The 18,050-nt window shown below is 43.8% G+C and overlaps 2 protein-coding genes across 5 annotated transcripts in view; both read right to left on the reverse strand.

Annotated features, from left to right (window-relative positions):
- Window positions 1–3,306, reverse strand: part of ATF2 (activating transcription factor 2) — a 52,089-nt gene extending 48,783 nt beyond the window's left edge. For 2 of the 4 annotated variants that reach the window (XM_037396819.1, XM_037396816.1), the window contains exon 1: window positions 3,212–3,305. The gene's annotated coding sequence lies outside the window, so the exon portion shown is untranslated. Of the gene's footprint in view, window positions 1–2,927; window positions 3,132–3,211 lie in introns of those variants that run through there. The other 2 variants (XM_037396818.1, XM_037396817.1) reach the window with 2 other exon arrangements.
- A 4,218-nt stretch (window positions 3,307–7,524) lies between these two features.
- ATP5MC3 (ATP synthase membrane subunit c locus 3) lies at window positions 7,525–11,079 on the reverse strand. Its single transcript, XM_037398231.1, has 5 exons — window positions 10,911–11,079; window positions 10,755–10,832; window positions 9,730–9,807; window positions 9,166–9,359; window positions 7,525–7,769 (listed from the first exon to the last, which is right to left on the reverse strand). Exons 2-5 carry the CDS (start codon window positions 10,791–10,793, stop codon window positions 7,655–7,657), a joined length of 426 nt encoding a protein of 141 aa, XP_037254128.1. The 5' UTR covers window positions 10,794–10,832; window positions 10,911–11,079; the 3' UTR covers window positions 7,525–7,654.
- Window positions 11,080–18,050: the final 6,971 nt, after the last annotated feature.

The following is an 18,050-nucleotide window of genomic DNA, read 5'->3' on the forward strand; positions in this document are numbered from 1 at the left end:
TGACTTAATTTCAAGTAAGAACAAGAAAGCTAGCTGGACAGATAGCAACACCTACAGAAAAGAAGCAATTAAGTTACTTCAGCTTTGCTGAAAGAGCAGGCTTTTTCCACACCAGGGTACGTTTCTGGTAAAGAGCAAGCACTAATGGGAATAAAGAAAGATCCTTAGTCCTAACGCTTCCTCTTGGCTGGATATGGCAGCTCCTAAGTCAATGCCCTGGCTTAAGTATTTTTCAGAGGCACCTTGATCTTTCTTTGACTTACTGGAGACTCATGCTGTGTGAATACAGCTCTTGCAGATAAGTGAAACACCAATGAATCTCAGAGAAAAAATATACAGGGATTAATATTCCACTGATCATTTCACAACTTGCTTAGAGAGATATTAGGACTTACCTTACCCAGATCATTTACCTAGGTTTGAATGTCTTAACATTGGTCATCAACCTAACAAACATCAGAAATGCAATCTCCCTTTGCCACAGTAGTTTCAACAAATTAACAAAAAAATGCCTACAAAAAAGTTACTTCATTTTACATTTTTTCAGATTGCATCCCTGAAGTATAAAACTGAAAAATCAAGAATTCAATTTTTTAAAAAATCTTTAAATATAGAATAAATATCCTACTGCAGGGCTCCCATCTCTCATTGAAGCAAAACGATCTTTTTCTTTCCTGTAAGCAACAATATAAATTACCATTAGCATTTACCCAGAAAGGGAAACATACTATATTGTTTGACATAACTTACTGAAGAGAAGCTCCTATCTGACTGAAGCTAATGCAAAAGTTCTCAGGCTAAACTGAAACTGACACAGAACAAAGTTGGAAAGAGTACAGCATAAACTTGAAAAAAAATTTTGTTGTATAATTATTAAATATTGACTCATGTTTCTATCAGAAATTATATCCAATGCCTCCTTAAGAGTGTACATTATTGATTTGAAACAAATCTTGCTAAGTTATGCAGGAAGACTATGATCACTCGAAATCTATTCATTATTTCAAACAAGAAGGTAATAGCATTGAAACATGTTTGCTCCTTTGAAAAGAGTTGATATTATTTTTATACAGAAATTCAAGGTTATTTTAAGAAACAATATAGAAATGTTGAGATTAGAAATAATGTACAAACTTATAAAGTTAGTAAAACTTCTCAGAGCTAAAAACGTGTATTTGTAAGTTTAACTAATAGTGAAAGGAAAAAAAGAACAGTTGATGACAGAAAAAGCATTTTAGGCACTAGATACATCCTAAATTTAATTAAACAAGATTCAAAAGAGCACCATATTTCAGGTTGCTCAACACTTTGTCACAAAACAGAAATAGCATGAAAACCAAAATTACTTCTGAAGTTACATATGATCAAATTTAAGACCTGAAAGCACCTTATGTTAGATGCTGCACAGTCTAGAAGTTTCTGGAAAAAGACATACCAAACACATTCATATTTCTAGAATTCAAAACAGGATAGAAATATCAACTACACTGTGAAGATCAAAGGTTCAACTAGCTGATTAAGTATTAGCACGCCAATAGCAGTATTAACATAAATCCATAATGTGTTTTTAAAAAAGCTGCTTCATTCCATGTATACATTACGGGGTTTTCTATTATTTCACATTTCTTTTGATGTACTATATAACAAGCAGCGCCTGACAAAGTAATTGTTTCATTTTTTAATAAGACAACTTTCCAATTTTTACTCTGGAATGCAGAATTATAAACACTAATAGAATTCAATGAACAAGTTATGACTGTAGTTCATCTGAAATTATGTCTACAACTGGAAGCCATTAATAAACAGTAACTTATTTTTCAGCAGAAGGCTGAAGAAACCACATCTAGAACACCTGCACAAGACTAGGGCGACAAGGAAGGGTCTTCCTCATCCTATTAGCTAGTGCTGAATTTAGCACCTAACATAGACCTAACGTAGCAGTATGACAAGCTTAACTTCTGCAACATCTGTTTGTATTAATTCTATCTGGTTTTACACTCAGCAAGAGCTTGGGACATGATATTTACTGCCATGAGCAGAATACGACACGAATAAAATAAACATATTATTTTAAAAAGTGGAAAAGAAAATACACTTTGGCCATATCCAGGGTCACTATCTGGAGAGCAGTGGATGAATCGGAATTTCCAGCTTTATTAGAATTTCTCATTCTGATGCAAGGGAACAGGTGACAGTATCACTATTTGAAGATAAACATCTCTGGGAGAAAGCAACTAATGAAAAGCAAATGAGAGTGCACAGATGTGACATGGAAACATAGTCACGGATCGTGCTGCAAGAACAGGGATGCAGAAAGATTGTAAACCAAGTAAGACTGCAGAAGCAACATGGCAGCACACGCATACTCCAACTCCAAACATCAAGTTGCATTGTAGCATAAAACATGTATCCCTAAAGCATCATGCAGCCATCACTGCTTAAGGGCCTGTGATGTTTTTTCACGTGAAAGCTTCAGAGACTGTTTATTAAGACAACTCGAGAGGCATAATGAACGTAACTGGCAAAGTCAGGGGCAACTGGTCCACAAGGTCCAGACCCAGGTCCAGACCCAGGCCGGCCGGCACCTCCCACCGGTGCGGAAAAGCTGCCCTCACCCCCACCCCGCACCCTCCCCGGCAGCCTCCACACCGGCACCGGGCACGGGCCAGGTGCTCCCTTCCAGCCGAAGATGGACGCAGGGAGAGGCCTCCCTGCAGCTGAGCTGAGGCGCAAAGGTCTGGCCCGGCTGCACCCTCACCTCCGCCCGCCTCTCGCCCCCCGCCGCGGGCCGGGCCCGGGGCAGGCACCGGCTGTGCCCCCGCGGAGCTGCCGCCTCCGGATGCGGGGCGCGGGGAGCCGCAGCCCCCTTCACCCTCTCACCTCGCCTCCCCGCCCCGTTCCCTCGGGGCGCCCGCCAGGGCCCCTACCTCCGAGCGGGTAACGGTCTCCGCGGCGCCGGCCGGGCCGCCCCGCCCCGGCTCTAGGGGCGGCGGGAGCCGCAGGCCGCGGTGGGGGAGGGGGCTGCCGTGGAGAGGAGCGGCGGCGCCATGTTACTGCCTCCCGGGTATCCCCCGCCTACTGCCGAGCGGGGCCGCTCCCTCCCCTCCGACCCCGGTGCGCTCGCCCGCCCGCGCGCCGCCGCAGCGCGGAGGGAGGAGCCGCCACCGCCGGGCCGGGCCGGGCCGCGCCGCCCTCGTGTTTACAAACTCACCCGGGAACGCGGGCCGAACCGCACATTAAAGGCCGGGTCCCCCACAGGCTTCCGTCACTTCTCGCGATAGCTCGGCTGACATCTCCGCGGGCAGCGGGGAGGTGCGGCTCACGTGGCGGGGAGGGCGGGGCGGAGGGCGGTGCGCGCCGCTGATTGGGCGCGGCCGGCGGCGCGGCGGGGGGCGGGGCGGCCGGAAGCGCCGAGTGCCCGGGTGTGGCAGGCGGGGGCGGCCGGGCACGGCCTCACTACGGGCGCTCCCGCTGGGGCCGCGCTCCTCGCTACCGCCAGTCCCGTTACGCTGCCGGCCGCTATTCCGGGCAGGAGCACCGCCCTGCCCCGTCCAGGGGCCCCGCGCGGGGGTGGCCACCTGCGGTCTTCACCGGCCGCGCCCGGGCAGAGCCGCGCCGAGCGGTGCCGGTGCGCGGCCCAGCGCGTCGGGTGCAGCCGCGGCGGCTGGGGGGTGCGCGCAGCCACGGGTGGGGATGGGGGGGTGCGGCGGCCGCGCTGGGGGAAAGCAGCGGCAATCGGGCCGAGCCCGAACCTCTGCAGCGCTTTGCTCAGCGACAGCGCCTGCTGCGCCTGTCACAGCTGCCTTTTGGAATAATCAGCGCTCCGGGCCCGCGTCCCGGCCATGATCCTTTGGTTTCCCCGGTTGTGCCTGGCGGCCGTGCTTCTGCTGAACAGCCGCCTTGTTTAACGCTGTACCAAAGCTGCTCCGGCACTGTACAATGAAGAGAATCACCTAAATTTTACATGGAAGGAGCTACAAGCATCTTGGATTAATTAAGGAAATGTAATAATCATGTATGGCAACACAGTTTAGCTAGTATGTGCTCTGAATCACAGATGAAGATTTGTTTCTGTGCCTGGAGCTGTCTTGTTCCAAATCTGAGACTGATCTTAAAGTACGAGACTGAAAAAGACCCACCATCTAAAAAGGAAGTATTAATTCCACTAAAGTACATTTTGTCTAAGTTTCCCTGAACTTGCAGAAGACTATATGGTACATTTCATTTCTTGTAAATTGTTTTGATGGGCACTGTACAGCACCTTTGCAAAGTTCTTTGAGATAAGGTGGGATAATAAACTGCATAAAAGTACAGTTTACTTAAAGGTGGAATCATTCTTTAGGCATGTTGCAAAGGGCTCAAATTTGAGTGCAGAAAGAGAGGAACAGAGATCTTACTCCTTTCTTCACAGAGCAACTAAGAGCTGTATTGGAAACAAGTATTTTTCAGTGGCTCAGCTCTACCATCACACAGCAGCACCAGTCCTAAAGCTGTACAAAAAACCCTAAACCTAAAAAAAGTTATTTGCCTTTCTTCAGTCTGAGACTGGTGTAATACAGAGGGAAAGCAGGAAAAGAGAAGAAAAAGCAGCAGGATGGAAAGGGTGTACCACTTCTACCTGCAGCAATAACTGAAGAGTAATTGGTAACACAAATTCCTTCACTATACATTGGGATAACATTGTGCGTGTCACTCTCTGAGGACAGCAGGCAGGACTGTTATTCAGAGACAATGAGGATCTCTGCTTCAGCTGGCTTCATCTTCAACAGTAAAACATGAATGCAGTCTTTGGATCTGGAGAACGTACAACATGAATTTTCACAAGCTGACAATCTCTACAGTCAGCACCGTCCATGTCAGAAGAAACTGAAAAAGGCTTCAGGAAAGTGAAGCCTACAGTATCACTTCATGAAACTTTGTATCTGGTTTCTCTAACCTATGGAAGAAAAAGATTTCTTGATGTAAACTCCTAACAGAGGAGATCAAGAGTCCTTGATCTGCTGCTGCCCAATCACTACAGTTCGTGTGGGTTGTTGGAGTTTTTTTGGTACAAAACATTTAATCTTTTACACATTTATAGTTGTCTCTTGTGAGCACGTTAGGACAACGGAGAACATTTTTTGTCTTTCTAAGACCACTCAAATTGACTGAGCTGTTGAAGTGCTCAAGTAACCGCTGAAACTAAGCTGTTTTTTCAAAGGGAAACTAGAAGGACAGAGAAAGGGAGTCAGCGTGCCCTGTGATCATTCAGATGTGAAAATCTGCCCATCACACTCATTGACTCTAAGCCCCTTATTGTCTATAAAGAGGATAATCCTCTCTGTGAAGGTTTGTTGCCATGTTTTTAAAGTCCTTGATTAGTCATTACCTGTAAGACAGAGATCCGATTCTTTCAAGACTGGCCAACCAAATGGCAATTTTGCGTGGGTTTGGCCTATGTTCACCAGTCTAAGAGCTTGGGTGGATGCTACTACTAAAATAAACAGGCTTCACATCCATATACAGGGTCACCTGAGATGACTGCTGCCTTTCAGACAAGGCCAATCATAGGCAAAAGGGTACCTGCTGACAGGGTGAACCACATGGGAAAAGACAGGCTGTAAATCCAGAAGTCATTACTTAAACCTGATTCAAGTAACTCATGGTGACTGAGGTGGCTTTCTTATTGAGGGTATGGAGCAATAGCATAGCCAGACCTTTCTACCCCAAACACACAATTACATCTCAGCAGAACCACTTTATATGCAAAACCCGGAATAAGTACAATTAACAGAGCAGGAGCTAGACTTGACTAAGGCAAGTTTGAAGATCCTTGTTTGGCCAAATCCCAGTGATACGGAAATTTGAAGCTTGAATTAAGCCAGTCCATATTAAGAAATATGGATTGCCACCACAGATGCCTGAAGAGATCTCTACAGTACTGAAAGAACAGAACAAAGTCCACCACCTACCAGGCCCATAGTACACAGATGAGCTTCAGCCTAGAATTCTAGTAATCATTATCTACCTCTCATCCAGGGCAAATGCACTGTATGTCAGCTCTGTAACAGAGTAGTTTACGAGAATGGGTAATGGCAAGTTCATAAAAGGAACACTGTGTGAGCATAGAACACGTGGAAGATGGCTGCAGTATGCTTTACCTCCTACTCTCACTCCAGTAAAAAACCCACTTCCAGACCCAGTCATGTAAGGTACTACTAATACTATGCTAGAGGTGAGTATTTAAAGATGTTGCATATTCTATGCTCTTACACCTCACATGTATAAAAAGAATGTTCTCTGTATTTACACAGTAATTTTTAATCCTTTTGAGATTACTATTTTCTCCTAAGAACATGTGGGGAAAGTAACTTATCATGCTAGATCCAAGTCAGGCTATATGAATCATAAATCATTTAGGTGGGAAAACACCTTTAAGATTGAGTCCAATCATTAACACAACGCTGCCAAGTCCACCACTAAATCATGTCTCTATGAACACCAATTTGATACTTGAATTCAGATTAAAAAAAAAAAAAGCCTTACCTGCATCTTGCACTGATCTGAGAGCCACTAGTCATTTCTCCATTTCCCTAGGGACAGGCAGCTTACAGTAGTTTCCTAGATTTAATTCAGTAATTACACATTTAACAGCAAAATGACAAAGCTTTTAACAAGCTTGCTTGTGTTCTTTGAAAGTTCAGCTCACATTGAATGACCATGTCTATTATTTAACATTCTGAATGTGAGATGCTATCAACCCCTCCACCACATTAGTACATAGTAGCACACTATAAATTGCAGCAAATGTAGATGGAACTGTAAATGCATTTAAACTGTTAAAGGACAGATACTGTGAGAAGCAAAGCCTGATACTGCAGGTGTTTTCTTACTAAAAATGCTTTGATCCTACTACTTTTACATAGAATTTGAGAAATAACACAAGGCTGACTTTAAAAAAATGAGGAAGCTGGAAATTCTCCCTTTTTAATAAGGTGACACCAAGAATGCAGTAACTAAGAGTATAGTATCAATGTGCTACAAATTAAATGCCTTGGATCAACCTACAACAGTCATTAGTTTGGTTCAGCTGGGACACTGGTCAGAGGCAAGTGGAAAATTTTTGCCATGGTGATCAAAATCTATAGCATAACTGAAATGTTACGCAAAGAGAACTTTCCTATCACTGTTTGTGGATTTCTGTTTAGCTCCCTCTATCAAGGTACCAGAACACCTTAGCCAGCCTGAGAAAAAACAAATTGTGCACAGGAACAAGTCTGGGTAAGTTTGAAACACAAGCAAATGAACAAGGCCAGCAGTACAGCCTTTCACGTTTAATCTGTGTATCCTTTACTCTTTCAAAGACATGCCACTAATTTTAATGAACAAGTGACATGCCCATATATTTATTAATGTTTAGACTTGAAGTCATTGTTTGAAGTCCTATGCAATATGTCATTATCAGGAGAAAGCCATGGTGACTGAATAACAAGAAACTGTCTTCCAGATATCCCAGTGACAAAGACAATAAATGCAGGCAACAGGTTGACAGTTAAAGTTGTTATCTTTAATGAAATGACTTTGGAAAGAGCATCGATTTCCATAACACCAACATTTTGGGAGTCCCATAAAATGCAGTTACATTCCAATGCCAGTATTACAGGCAGGCCTCCTTTCACATGGCAAATAGGATCAAGAAAGCAACCATCAGACAGAAGAGACCCATAGCTTCAGACAGGGCGAATCCCAGGATAGCATATGAGAACAGCTGCTGCTTCAGAGAAGGATTTCTAAAAGAAAGAGAAGGTGTAAGACCTTTTTATCTTTACATGCAAGATGTATTTTTATACAGTTTAATGCATCTAACAGACTCAGAAATTCTTATTTCCTCGCCACAGGTTCCATAACAGGAAAATCTAACAAATTCAAGCAAAAGTACTTTTTGGCAAGGGTTTCACTGAAGACAAATGAGTTTGCAATTAAGACTAAATTCAGGTTGTGCAGATTGTATATGGCTTTTCCAAATGAGCACAGTTTTTGTGAGTACATTCATATATGCTTTTGAATTTGACTTCTCTACATCATCCCATGTAGGAACTATCAGAACTATGGTTTATAAATTTATTTCACATCTGTGGCATTAGAACTATATTCCAAGGAAGTTTATGTTGCGTAACATTCTAAGCAGCTCTCAAATACAGGAACTGAAACCACCTAGAGGGGGAAAAAAAAAAAAAAAAGAAAAAAAAAGGAATACCCAGCAGTTTGTTGCAAAAATGCAATGAATTATCCCTCCAAGAAGCGTGTGGGAGGGAAAAAGCTCTTCAACACAATACTATCAAGTAACATTCTACAACCTCTTACTGACATGTTCATGCTGAATTCAAAAGAGAAGACTTTAGTTCTGTAGCGAAAACATTTATGTTTCTTCAAGTGGAAAGCGAACTTGTCTTCAATAGGACTTATAAGTCTTCATTAAGAAATAAGACTTTAAGTGGTTGAAAGAGTAATGAAGAACATGAAACCTTCAGTAAAGCCTGTATCATTTCTGCTCTTCCACGACACCATTTGAACTATTCCTACTGCAGTAACATTGTAAACTTATCTGGAAGAAGTTCATCTCTACTATAAAATCCCCACCCTCATCCCCTTCAGATTTCCACAAGGAATGATTACTCATTCAATATTAATTACATATTCTGAGATACAAAGCTAAATATGTTAGTAAACTGAATTAAGAAGTATCCATTTCTAAACAACTGGCTACAAAGCCTAAGGCATACAAACTCATGTTTCTTATTACCAGATTTTGTACAGTTTCTCTTTAGGACTTTTCCCCTCACACGGGAAAAGATCCAGGCTAGATTTCTTAATTCAGTTCCAGAACAGAAGGCTGAAACACTGGACTTCAGTGACTGAGACACTGACCAAGTCTAACAATCTCATTTCTTTCATGTCTCTTCTCCAGGTAAGAGCGTACAAAGTTCTGAATTTAACAACAGAGCCATCCTGATGAACACACTACAGTTTCATATGATTCTATCTAGCCATGTTTATCATTAATAGCAATTATTAAAATATTTTATTACAGTGCCATCACCCTTACTACAACTCTATTTATCTGGGTGTGCTGTCTCAAGATACATCTGCATGCAATTTGTGAGTTTTATAAGAGAGATTGATTACCTGGCATAACCAATGATTAGACTACCGAAGACTGTTCCAATACCAGCACCAGAACCAGCCACACCTACTGTGGCAGCACCAGCACCAATAAATTTGGCAGCAGTATCAATGTCCCTGCTGATAGCACTAGTCTGGAATTCTCTAAGTGCTAGCCGGGAGACAGTATTTTGGGCCCCATTAAGTGCTGAGTTGCCCTAAGAAAACAAAACATGAAAAAGCATTATATTAAGACACAGACCATTTTCTATGACCACTTCGATAGTGTTATTCCGCAATTTTAGAAGTTGTATTAGATCCAATGGCTAGATCCTCTTCCAAGTGATGAAACTGTAACTAATAGTTAAAGACTTCAGAATGTTACCTGTTCCACCTGAAAGCAATCAACTTTAAATGTGAAAGACTTCTGAGGGGAAACAGCAAGACAGCAACAAGTATTATTAGGTATTTCACTTAGAGCAAGTTTCACACTGTAGGTATTTGAGTTAGTACAAGTGAACTCTAAGTTGAGGACATTTAGGCTCACCAGGTAATTTAGGAAGATACAGAATTTTGTTTATAAGGTACCTCTCCATTCTTGACCTCTGGCCTAGACAACACAGATGACGAAATCGGTCTGTACAAGACTCTTGATCCAGCACGGATCTGCAAAATGAGAAAAAAACTATTAAAAAAAGAGAAAAATTTGATTGCAGCTGTTCCCATACAAGTCCGTAAGATTTTAAGGCTATTACCTACTAAGTAATTTGTCTCGCTGGAATGACAGCGATCTTTGCATAGCCAGATATACAATAAACTATACAGAAGCAAACACCACCATGCAATTTGATAGCACCATTTTCTTCAGGAGATGTTATTGCAAGTAGCAATATCATTCACTGAACCTGTACATGTGTTATACTGACAGAAAACGTACCTAAACGACAACAAAAAGAGCCAGATGGATCAGCAGGCAGCAATATAGATTTTCAAATGAAAAAATAAAAGCCATCAAAATGAATTCCAAAGTTGTTAAACACACAGGCATAACCTAGGCTTTTAAATCTAGTGAGGCACAAATGAATGAATCCTCTTTCACAAGCGGCCTGTGTGTCCTTGGGCTTCCAACAGTCTAAGGTCATATCGGCTCTTGCACAAAGCTCTTCCTGCAGGGGAAACCTTTGCCTGCACCACGCAAAACCAGACGTTCCGCAAGCTAGAGAGGACATTTTCAAGCAGGACAGTCCCATGTCTCTGCAAGGGCAAAAAGTCCCGGCCCTGCACAGGACAAGCAACAGTCTGGGGTTTGACCTACAGCCAGGCACGAGCGCACCGGGCGCCAGAGCTTTCGGGCGCGCCGCCCTCCCCTCCGCCGCCCGGGGGAAGGCCCCTCACCTTGGCCAAGGGCCCCGACCGAGGGGGCGGGCAGGGGAACACGGCCCTGCCGCTCGCCCCCTCCCCCTCACCCCTCCGCACTCGGGCGGGCAGCCCCCCGGCACGGGCTCGCCCCGGAGGCCTGCCGTGGGGCTCGGGGGCCCGTTCGGGCCCGAGAGCCCCGCCGCCGCCCCCGCTGCAGCCCGGCCGCCCCCGCGGGCCCGGCCGCCCCCACTCACCAGGGAGGGCGAGGTAGCGAGCTTGGCGCAAGCGAACATCTTAGCGGGCGGCGTCCCGGGGGCCACAATCCGGTGTCTCTGCGGAGAGAGGGAGAAGGTGAGGGGGCGGCGGGCGGGGGCGGCGATGGGAGCGGATGGCGGGGAGCCGCCACTCACCCGCTCCGGCTGCCGCAGCTCAGAGCCGAGGGGCTGGGACGTCTCGGCGCAGGCGCGGCGGGGGCAGCGGGGAGCACCCGGATGCGGCGCGGCGGAAGGGGGCGGGCTGCGGCGCCAAGGTCACTTTGTACCGACCCTATTGGCAGCGCCGGGGGCGCCCGGCCCCGCCCCGCCCGGCGCAGCCGCCGTGGCGCCGCGCCCGCCTCAGCCGGGGGACGGCACCGGGGGCGAGGGCGGGGCCTCCAGCCTGACCGCCGAGGCGGGGGCGGGGGCGGGGGCGGGGGCGAGGCCGTGCGGGGCGGGGCGGTGCGGTGCGGTGCGGGAGCCGTGCCGTCCCCCACAGGTGCCGTCCCCCACAGGTGCCGCCCGGGGTGCGGGCCGCCGGCAGCCTGCAGAGCCGTGCCACGCGCTCCTCGGGGCCCAGCGGGGCGAGCGTCACGGACAGACAACGGAGCTGCGTCCGGGAACGTGTGAAGCGCCCGAAGTCCCCACCGTCTGACTACTTCAGCACGATGAGCAGGCTCGCATCTGAGTAATGGAAAAATCCTTTTTAGTCCAGCTTAATGAAAACGAGATTATCATTACTGAGCTGAGCACGCTTCATTCACTTGCGTGTTCTTTGGTGTTTTTCACTTGATAAGGGCGATCATTATTTAACGGTCATTTACCACTGTTGGTAGTATTAGTGCCAATTAGGAAAAATGCAGAAAAATCCACGTTCTGGGCAAACCACTGGGTAACGTGTCCTTAAGTTGTTGCAGAGTTTTTATTTGCTGCAATCTGTGACATAAAAATAAATACAAATTCAAAATAGTCTCTGGGCTACAAACTGCAAAGGGAAGAGTAAGAGGATATGTGCGCTACATTTAGGGACAGGAATGTAGCATCATCTTTTAGGAGTTTGCTGCTGGCCTTCTGCACACTTAACATGGACTATTGATGTTGCTGTCACCGATTAAACCACAGGTGCCACACAGCTGAGACATCCTCCATATCAGCAACTTGAACAACCCACCAACAAACATGATCAATAGGCACTTCCAAGTGCTGCATACTAATGTTAACGATAATGTCGCTTTTATAACCTACAACAGTGTCTTCTGATCCTCAGGTACGGTGGAGCTGTGCTCAGTTGTAGGTCTGACAGTGAGAGACAACAGTACAATTTGAATTTTTCAGCTTTGTGCTCCCTGCCTCAAACCCAACAGCAAGCTTGGTTTGGTTCTGGTGTGCATCCACGTCTTAAGTAATACAGCAGTAAAATGGGAGTCTATAAAGGTCGGCAAATGAGGTTGTAAGTTGCTTGCTATTTTTTTTTTTGCTTTTTTTTTTTTTCTTTTCACATCTTACACCCATTATTTGGGAACTGAGATGAATGGTCAGATCTGCAGTGCCCATCGAGTGGTTCTTCCATAGAGAAACACTAAGTAAGAAATAAGTATCAGTGGCAAAACCCTTTCATGGTTAGGCAGAACTTTTCACTTTCAAAATTTTTTCAATCTACATGTTATTGCGGTAACAAGTATTTCCATCACCATGAATAAAACCGTAAAGCAAATGTGGGTCCTGTACTGGTGGAATCACTGAAATGTAACATGTTGCTGAACACTGACATACAAACTATACCATTTATTAGGTAGCGCACTTCCCCTATGAAGTGTAGCAAGGAGCAGACCATTTGCAACAAAGAAATTCGCTTGTTCATGGAGGAAAGCAGAGCAGTTAAGAGACATGCTTTCTTCTTAGGATCCTAGTGGTCTGGATGTGCAGGTGTGAAATGGATCTTCCCACAGCTCTTTCCTGTACATGCACAGCACAGTCACATGGATTCAAAGAAGTGTGAAATTGAAACCTTCTTCTTTCACAGAGAAAGTGCCCTCTTCTGTCACAATGCCCACCCTGGAATGTTTTGCAAAAAATGTATTCACAAACTGATCTGAACAACGTCAAACCCGCTATTAAACACTTGTTTATTGTTGCTTTTAAGGCATAACATGCAACTCAGCTGTTGCTTTCAGGAGGAGTTAGAAGTGCAGTTACTGATCTCTGGGGACCATGTTCAGTTTAAGTCAAGCAGCTTTTCATAAAAAAAAAAAATAAAGACTTTTGTTGATCTCATGCCATTTCCTATCTGGTTGAGCTGCTGCTAGGTTTCTAAGGAAGTGGATCAGTCCACTGAAGAGCAGTGTAATTTCTAATGGCTCACCACATTCCTGAAAGTCTATTCTACCTGGAATTCTATCTTAAACTCCCAAATCTCTCAGAATAGATTCCCAGTTTTACAGCTGTCTCTCCCAGACAGGACCAGCTATGCATGTGGGCAGCAGCCAAGGCAGCCAGAGGAGGTTTCCTCCCCATTTTGCCTCTGGCAATGAAGATACAGTGCAGTTGTGTGAGCAGTACATGGTGCCTGAAGAGCCAGTTCACCTCTCTCCTGCAGCTCCCTGCTGCTGAACCAGGTTTGTCAGGGCAGTAAGAACAACAAGCGATTGCTAGCTGAGGTTCATTAGTGTTGCCGCCTTCTTTCCCAGAAAGGAAAGAGAACAATCACCCCAGATTTCACAAGCCTTCTGAAGACTTCCCTTGAAACTGTAAAGATTGTCCCAGTTATTTTGCCCTTATTTTTAGAAAACAACAGTCTGTTTCATCTTTACTGCCAATCAGCTCATTTCCTAGGTACACCATGTAATGGATCACTCCTGCAGTGACATGCAGTTTCACTTTGTAACCCTGAAATGAAGTGGTATCTACAGGTATCAGAGACTGTTACACACATGAGTATCAGCAGAACAGACATTGCATAGAAACGGCATTTTTCTGGTGACATCCTAAAGAGATCTATCAAGCCTCATATCTGTTCAGTTTGCCATCCAGAAAGCAGGTAATAAGGCAGCTGGGCAGAGTACCATGTCTGCCGATAGATACGGGTTGGGTTTCCTCCAGGTACAGACAAATTTTGGCAATTGCAGATTGGTTCAACTGAGCAAGTAAAATCCTGTACAATGCTGAATACATGAGTATGTCCAGAGTGCTTTCCACCAAAGGGTCTTTCAGATTTTAACATTTATTATTAATAACTTATAAAATATGAATGTCTGTTCTATATTTGCTAAAGGAGAAATCATGGCTAGTCTGGAGAAATCCCGTTGTCCAAAGCTTAAATAAAAAGTTCTTCTAGATTGAAATCTGTTCTTTCAGGTTAAATTTTATCTCCTAGCACAGGATTATTAACTCAAAACATATTACATACACAAGTCTTTTTTAAAAATTTAATTTTGAAGAGAAGATGTGTCTGGAAAACCAATATGTTCCAATAACTCTTAATTGTTGGAAGACCCCCCCAAAAGATGAAAATGGATCAAAGGCCTCCTGAGATTTTCCTAATGATTGTGAAATGTTTTAAAATGTGAAGTGGTGTTATTACCTCACGGTTAGCTCTCTAGAACTTCCAGATTTATGATGTACTTTGCAGGGCATTGATATTGATTTACTAAGTCAGGGTTTTTTACAGCCTGGACAATGCTTCAGTCTGGAGAGCATCTTGCACTGCTACTTCTTCCATTCACAACTGTGTGGTTGAATCTTCCTATTCAGGACTGCACAGGTCCTCTCAGGTAACTTGAGCAATGCCTTGTGGAAAGAAGTTATACAGACCGGAATTAATATGCTTCAAAATATTTAAACCAAGTTAGCTCTGGGAAGAAGGAATGAAGCCATTGTGAGATAGCTCTGCTTTAAGTAGAAACTCTCTTGGTAACACACTCTTAATATCTGTTTACCTTATTGATTATTAGTAATTGGCAAATCTTGACATAAGTAATGTTGGGAGTTTTAATTGCTGAGTTGGCTGTATTGGAAGTGGTGCTTTACAGGTAGGTGTCCTGGTTTCAGCTGGGATAGAGTTAATTTTCTTCTTAGTAGTTAGTACAGTGCTGTGTTCTGGCTCTGATGTGAGAACAATATTGATAGGACACTGATGTTTTTAGTTGCTGCTGGGTGATGTTTATACTAAGCCAAGGACTTTTCAGTTCCTTGGGCCCTGCCAGCCAGAGGGCTGGAGGGGCACGGGAAACTGGGAGGGGACACAGCCAGGACAGGTGACCCAGGCTAGCCAAAGGGGTATTCCATACATATGATGACATGGTGAGTATATAAACTGAGGAAAGAAGAAGGAATGGGGGGGACATGTGGTGTTATGTTGTTTGTCTTCCCAAGTAACTGTTACACGTGATGGAGCCCAGCTTCCCTGGGGATGGCTGAGCACCTGCCTGCCCATGGGCAGTGGGGAATGAAATCCTTGCTTTGCTTTGCTTGCACATGCAGCTTTTGCTTTACCTATTAAATTGTTCTTATCTCAGCCCTTGAGTTTTACATTCCCTTCCGATCCTCCTTCCCATCCCTCTGGGTGGGGGGGGAGTGAGTGAGCGGCTGTGTCGTGCTGGGTTGCCGGCCAGGGTTAAACCATGACAATAGGAAAGCAGATGATAAAGTTTTTTTCTCATCATTGTAAACTTCTCCTTTACAGGGAAAAGGAAGCATCCATTTCTTGAGTGATCTTTGTCCCCCAGAGTACTTACCCAAGCTATTTTTTGCTAAAATTAGCTTTCTTTTAGTCCCAACAGCATCTTTTTGTAGCGAGCTGAAGGCAATTAACAAACTAGGGCTAATTTAGGCTGTAGAGCATTCTGCTCAACAGTCCATTGATTATTTTAACACCTGAGTCCTAGAAACAGATCACATTAACAACAAACATCATACCATGTTTATACTTAGCAAGATTCTGGAAGAATGCTAATACTGCTGAGCCCACTGCTGCAATTTGAAACGAAAATCATGGTAATCCTTGTTATGTCATTTTTGGGTCTCTCAGAACTGCTTCAAATGGCACAATGATTATATATGTAGGGTCTACTACCACTATAGCCATTATACATCAAAATGGGATGTTGTCAAGAGGAAAACCATTCTGCTCCAGCAGAAATGCAGCATGGAAAAGAGGTTTTTTCATCTTCATCCTGGCTACTGGATTCTGGTGGAAAGTGAGATTAAGGCTCCGAGGAGCCTTGCCAGTAAAGACTGGTAGAGCTGCTCTCACTGTGGATAACAAACCCTATTGTCCAGCATTCAGGTTCTGCTGGTTAGTTTCAGGATGCTGTACAACAGTGTAAATATGTAAAAATACAGCCACCCTTTTGTAAAACTCAGCAAGTCACAGGACAGAAGATGATCCTGTATTTTTAAAATTAATTTTGTATGTCAGCAAAAATTTTGAATTATCTAAAAAATTCTGATTCCATATTTTAATGTAATATTTATTTGTAGTCTAACCCAAAGTGAAAGGAAATGTTATGAAAGGTCATTAATAGTTTCATTTTATACTTCACATCTATTACAGTGTGTTGTGTGAGGATCACCACATTCAGGGTGAGCTTTCATGTATTTAAAAATCATTACTATGTATCTACCCAGTATTTTTTTTAAAAAATAGGTTTTGAGGAAAAGCAGTAATAAAATAATCCACTGATGTTTAATCAAAGTAATTATTATAAATACACAGAAAATTCAGAACCTTTGGAATGAAACTACCTCTTCATGTATTACTTAAGAACATAAACTCCCTTCACTAAGGTGTATTACTCTTAGATGACTCACATTATTTCCCAGGTCTGTGTTGCAAAAAACAGCTATACCTGAAATGGTTGACTGGATAACACATGCATAGATTTCTAGTTTACAGCATATCACTGGATTAAATGAAAATAAATTCAGCAATGCTTTTTATTCCTACTAATAACATTAAACACCTTTTTAACAGAAAACAAAGTCGAGGTCTAAGCTGACACTATTAGCCACACTAGTTAGAACACAACATTGGCAACCAAATTATAACACCTTTCATATGATACACTTCCTGATAAACCACAGATCCAGAGAACAGCATGGACAGGCAAGACTTTGGCCAGTGGTTCCAAAAGAATCCATAAATTCTATTTGCTGAAGAAACCCAAATGGAGGGAAGTTTTGCTCGCGGGCTCTTCTGAAGGTACAGGCTTTTTGTACAGGGGGCATTGCAGCACCAGATTCTTTTTTTTTAAACAATAGTACCTGAACTGTTTTTGTTAGCTTTTTGTTCTTCCTGTTTTTCAGAATCATGTAAATGACCCTAGGCAAGTCTTTTTGGGCAATATATTTTAGCTGTTCACAATCTGAAAAGAGAAATAGGAAAGGTGCTCGAAAACTAATTCCTGTTTGGAGATTAAAGCAGTGTTTTGGAAAACTGATCTGTTATGGCAATTTCTCATGTAAAGAGCAAAAGCAGGGTACATGTGTATCTACCAGGATCATGGCAGAAGGATTTTCTCTTCTTCCACCTTCTCCGCAGAGAGTATAGTTCCATCCCTGGTGGGAGGGGAGATGGGACTATAGCCCATTAATACATGCAAGATTCACCTGCCTGATTGTAAATGACATACCTTCCAACTATGAGTTTAAATTCCCATACACTTGCAAATTGCTTTGGGATCACTGCCTGAAAAGCAGCATGTAAATGAAGAATAGTCATTATCATCGGAAAGCTCTTCAGTCTGAACCACTTAGCAGAAAACCTGTGGAATCATTTTGACTCCGGTGCACAGGTTCTTCCCTCTAAGATCTGGTGCCAGTCTGAATCCAGAGAAAAACTTGTTCTAATTCAGTTGACTACTGTCATGCTTTGTGTGGCTCAGATAAGCTATTCTTAAGTTACTATAATTAATTTTGCTCATCGTTACAAAAGAGATCGGATATTCTTATATTCCATACCTACAGTACAGAAACTCTGGACAGCCTGCCATTTCTAAATTCTTGGAAAGGACTCTGTCCCTAATATTCAGACTTGATGAACATACTGGTTCTCTGGCATGCCTGCATTCACTCCCATCTGTCATGCTGGCATTGTTCCCACTCGGAATTATCTATGCCAATTTCAACAGGGCATAGGTGCTAACCAAACATGGGTTTAGAGGGACAGCTTTCATAACACAGCAAGTGCCATCTCTTTTGCCAGGAGATCCTGCTGTTTGCAAATAATTCCAGCTTAGGGCCACATGCTTCATTACATGGGATCACATCTGTAGGTGCTTGTGGGCATTATAAAAAAAA

This window comes from Falco rusticolus, chromosome 8 (assembly GCF_015220075.1).
Source record: "Falco rusticolus isolate bFalRus1 chromosome 8, bFalRus1.pri, whole genome shotgun sequence".
Taxonomy (NCBI): domain Eukaryota; kingdom Metazoa; phylum Chordata; class Aves; order Falconiformes; family Falconidae; genus Falco; species Falco rusticolus.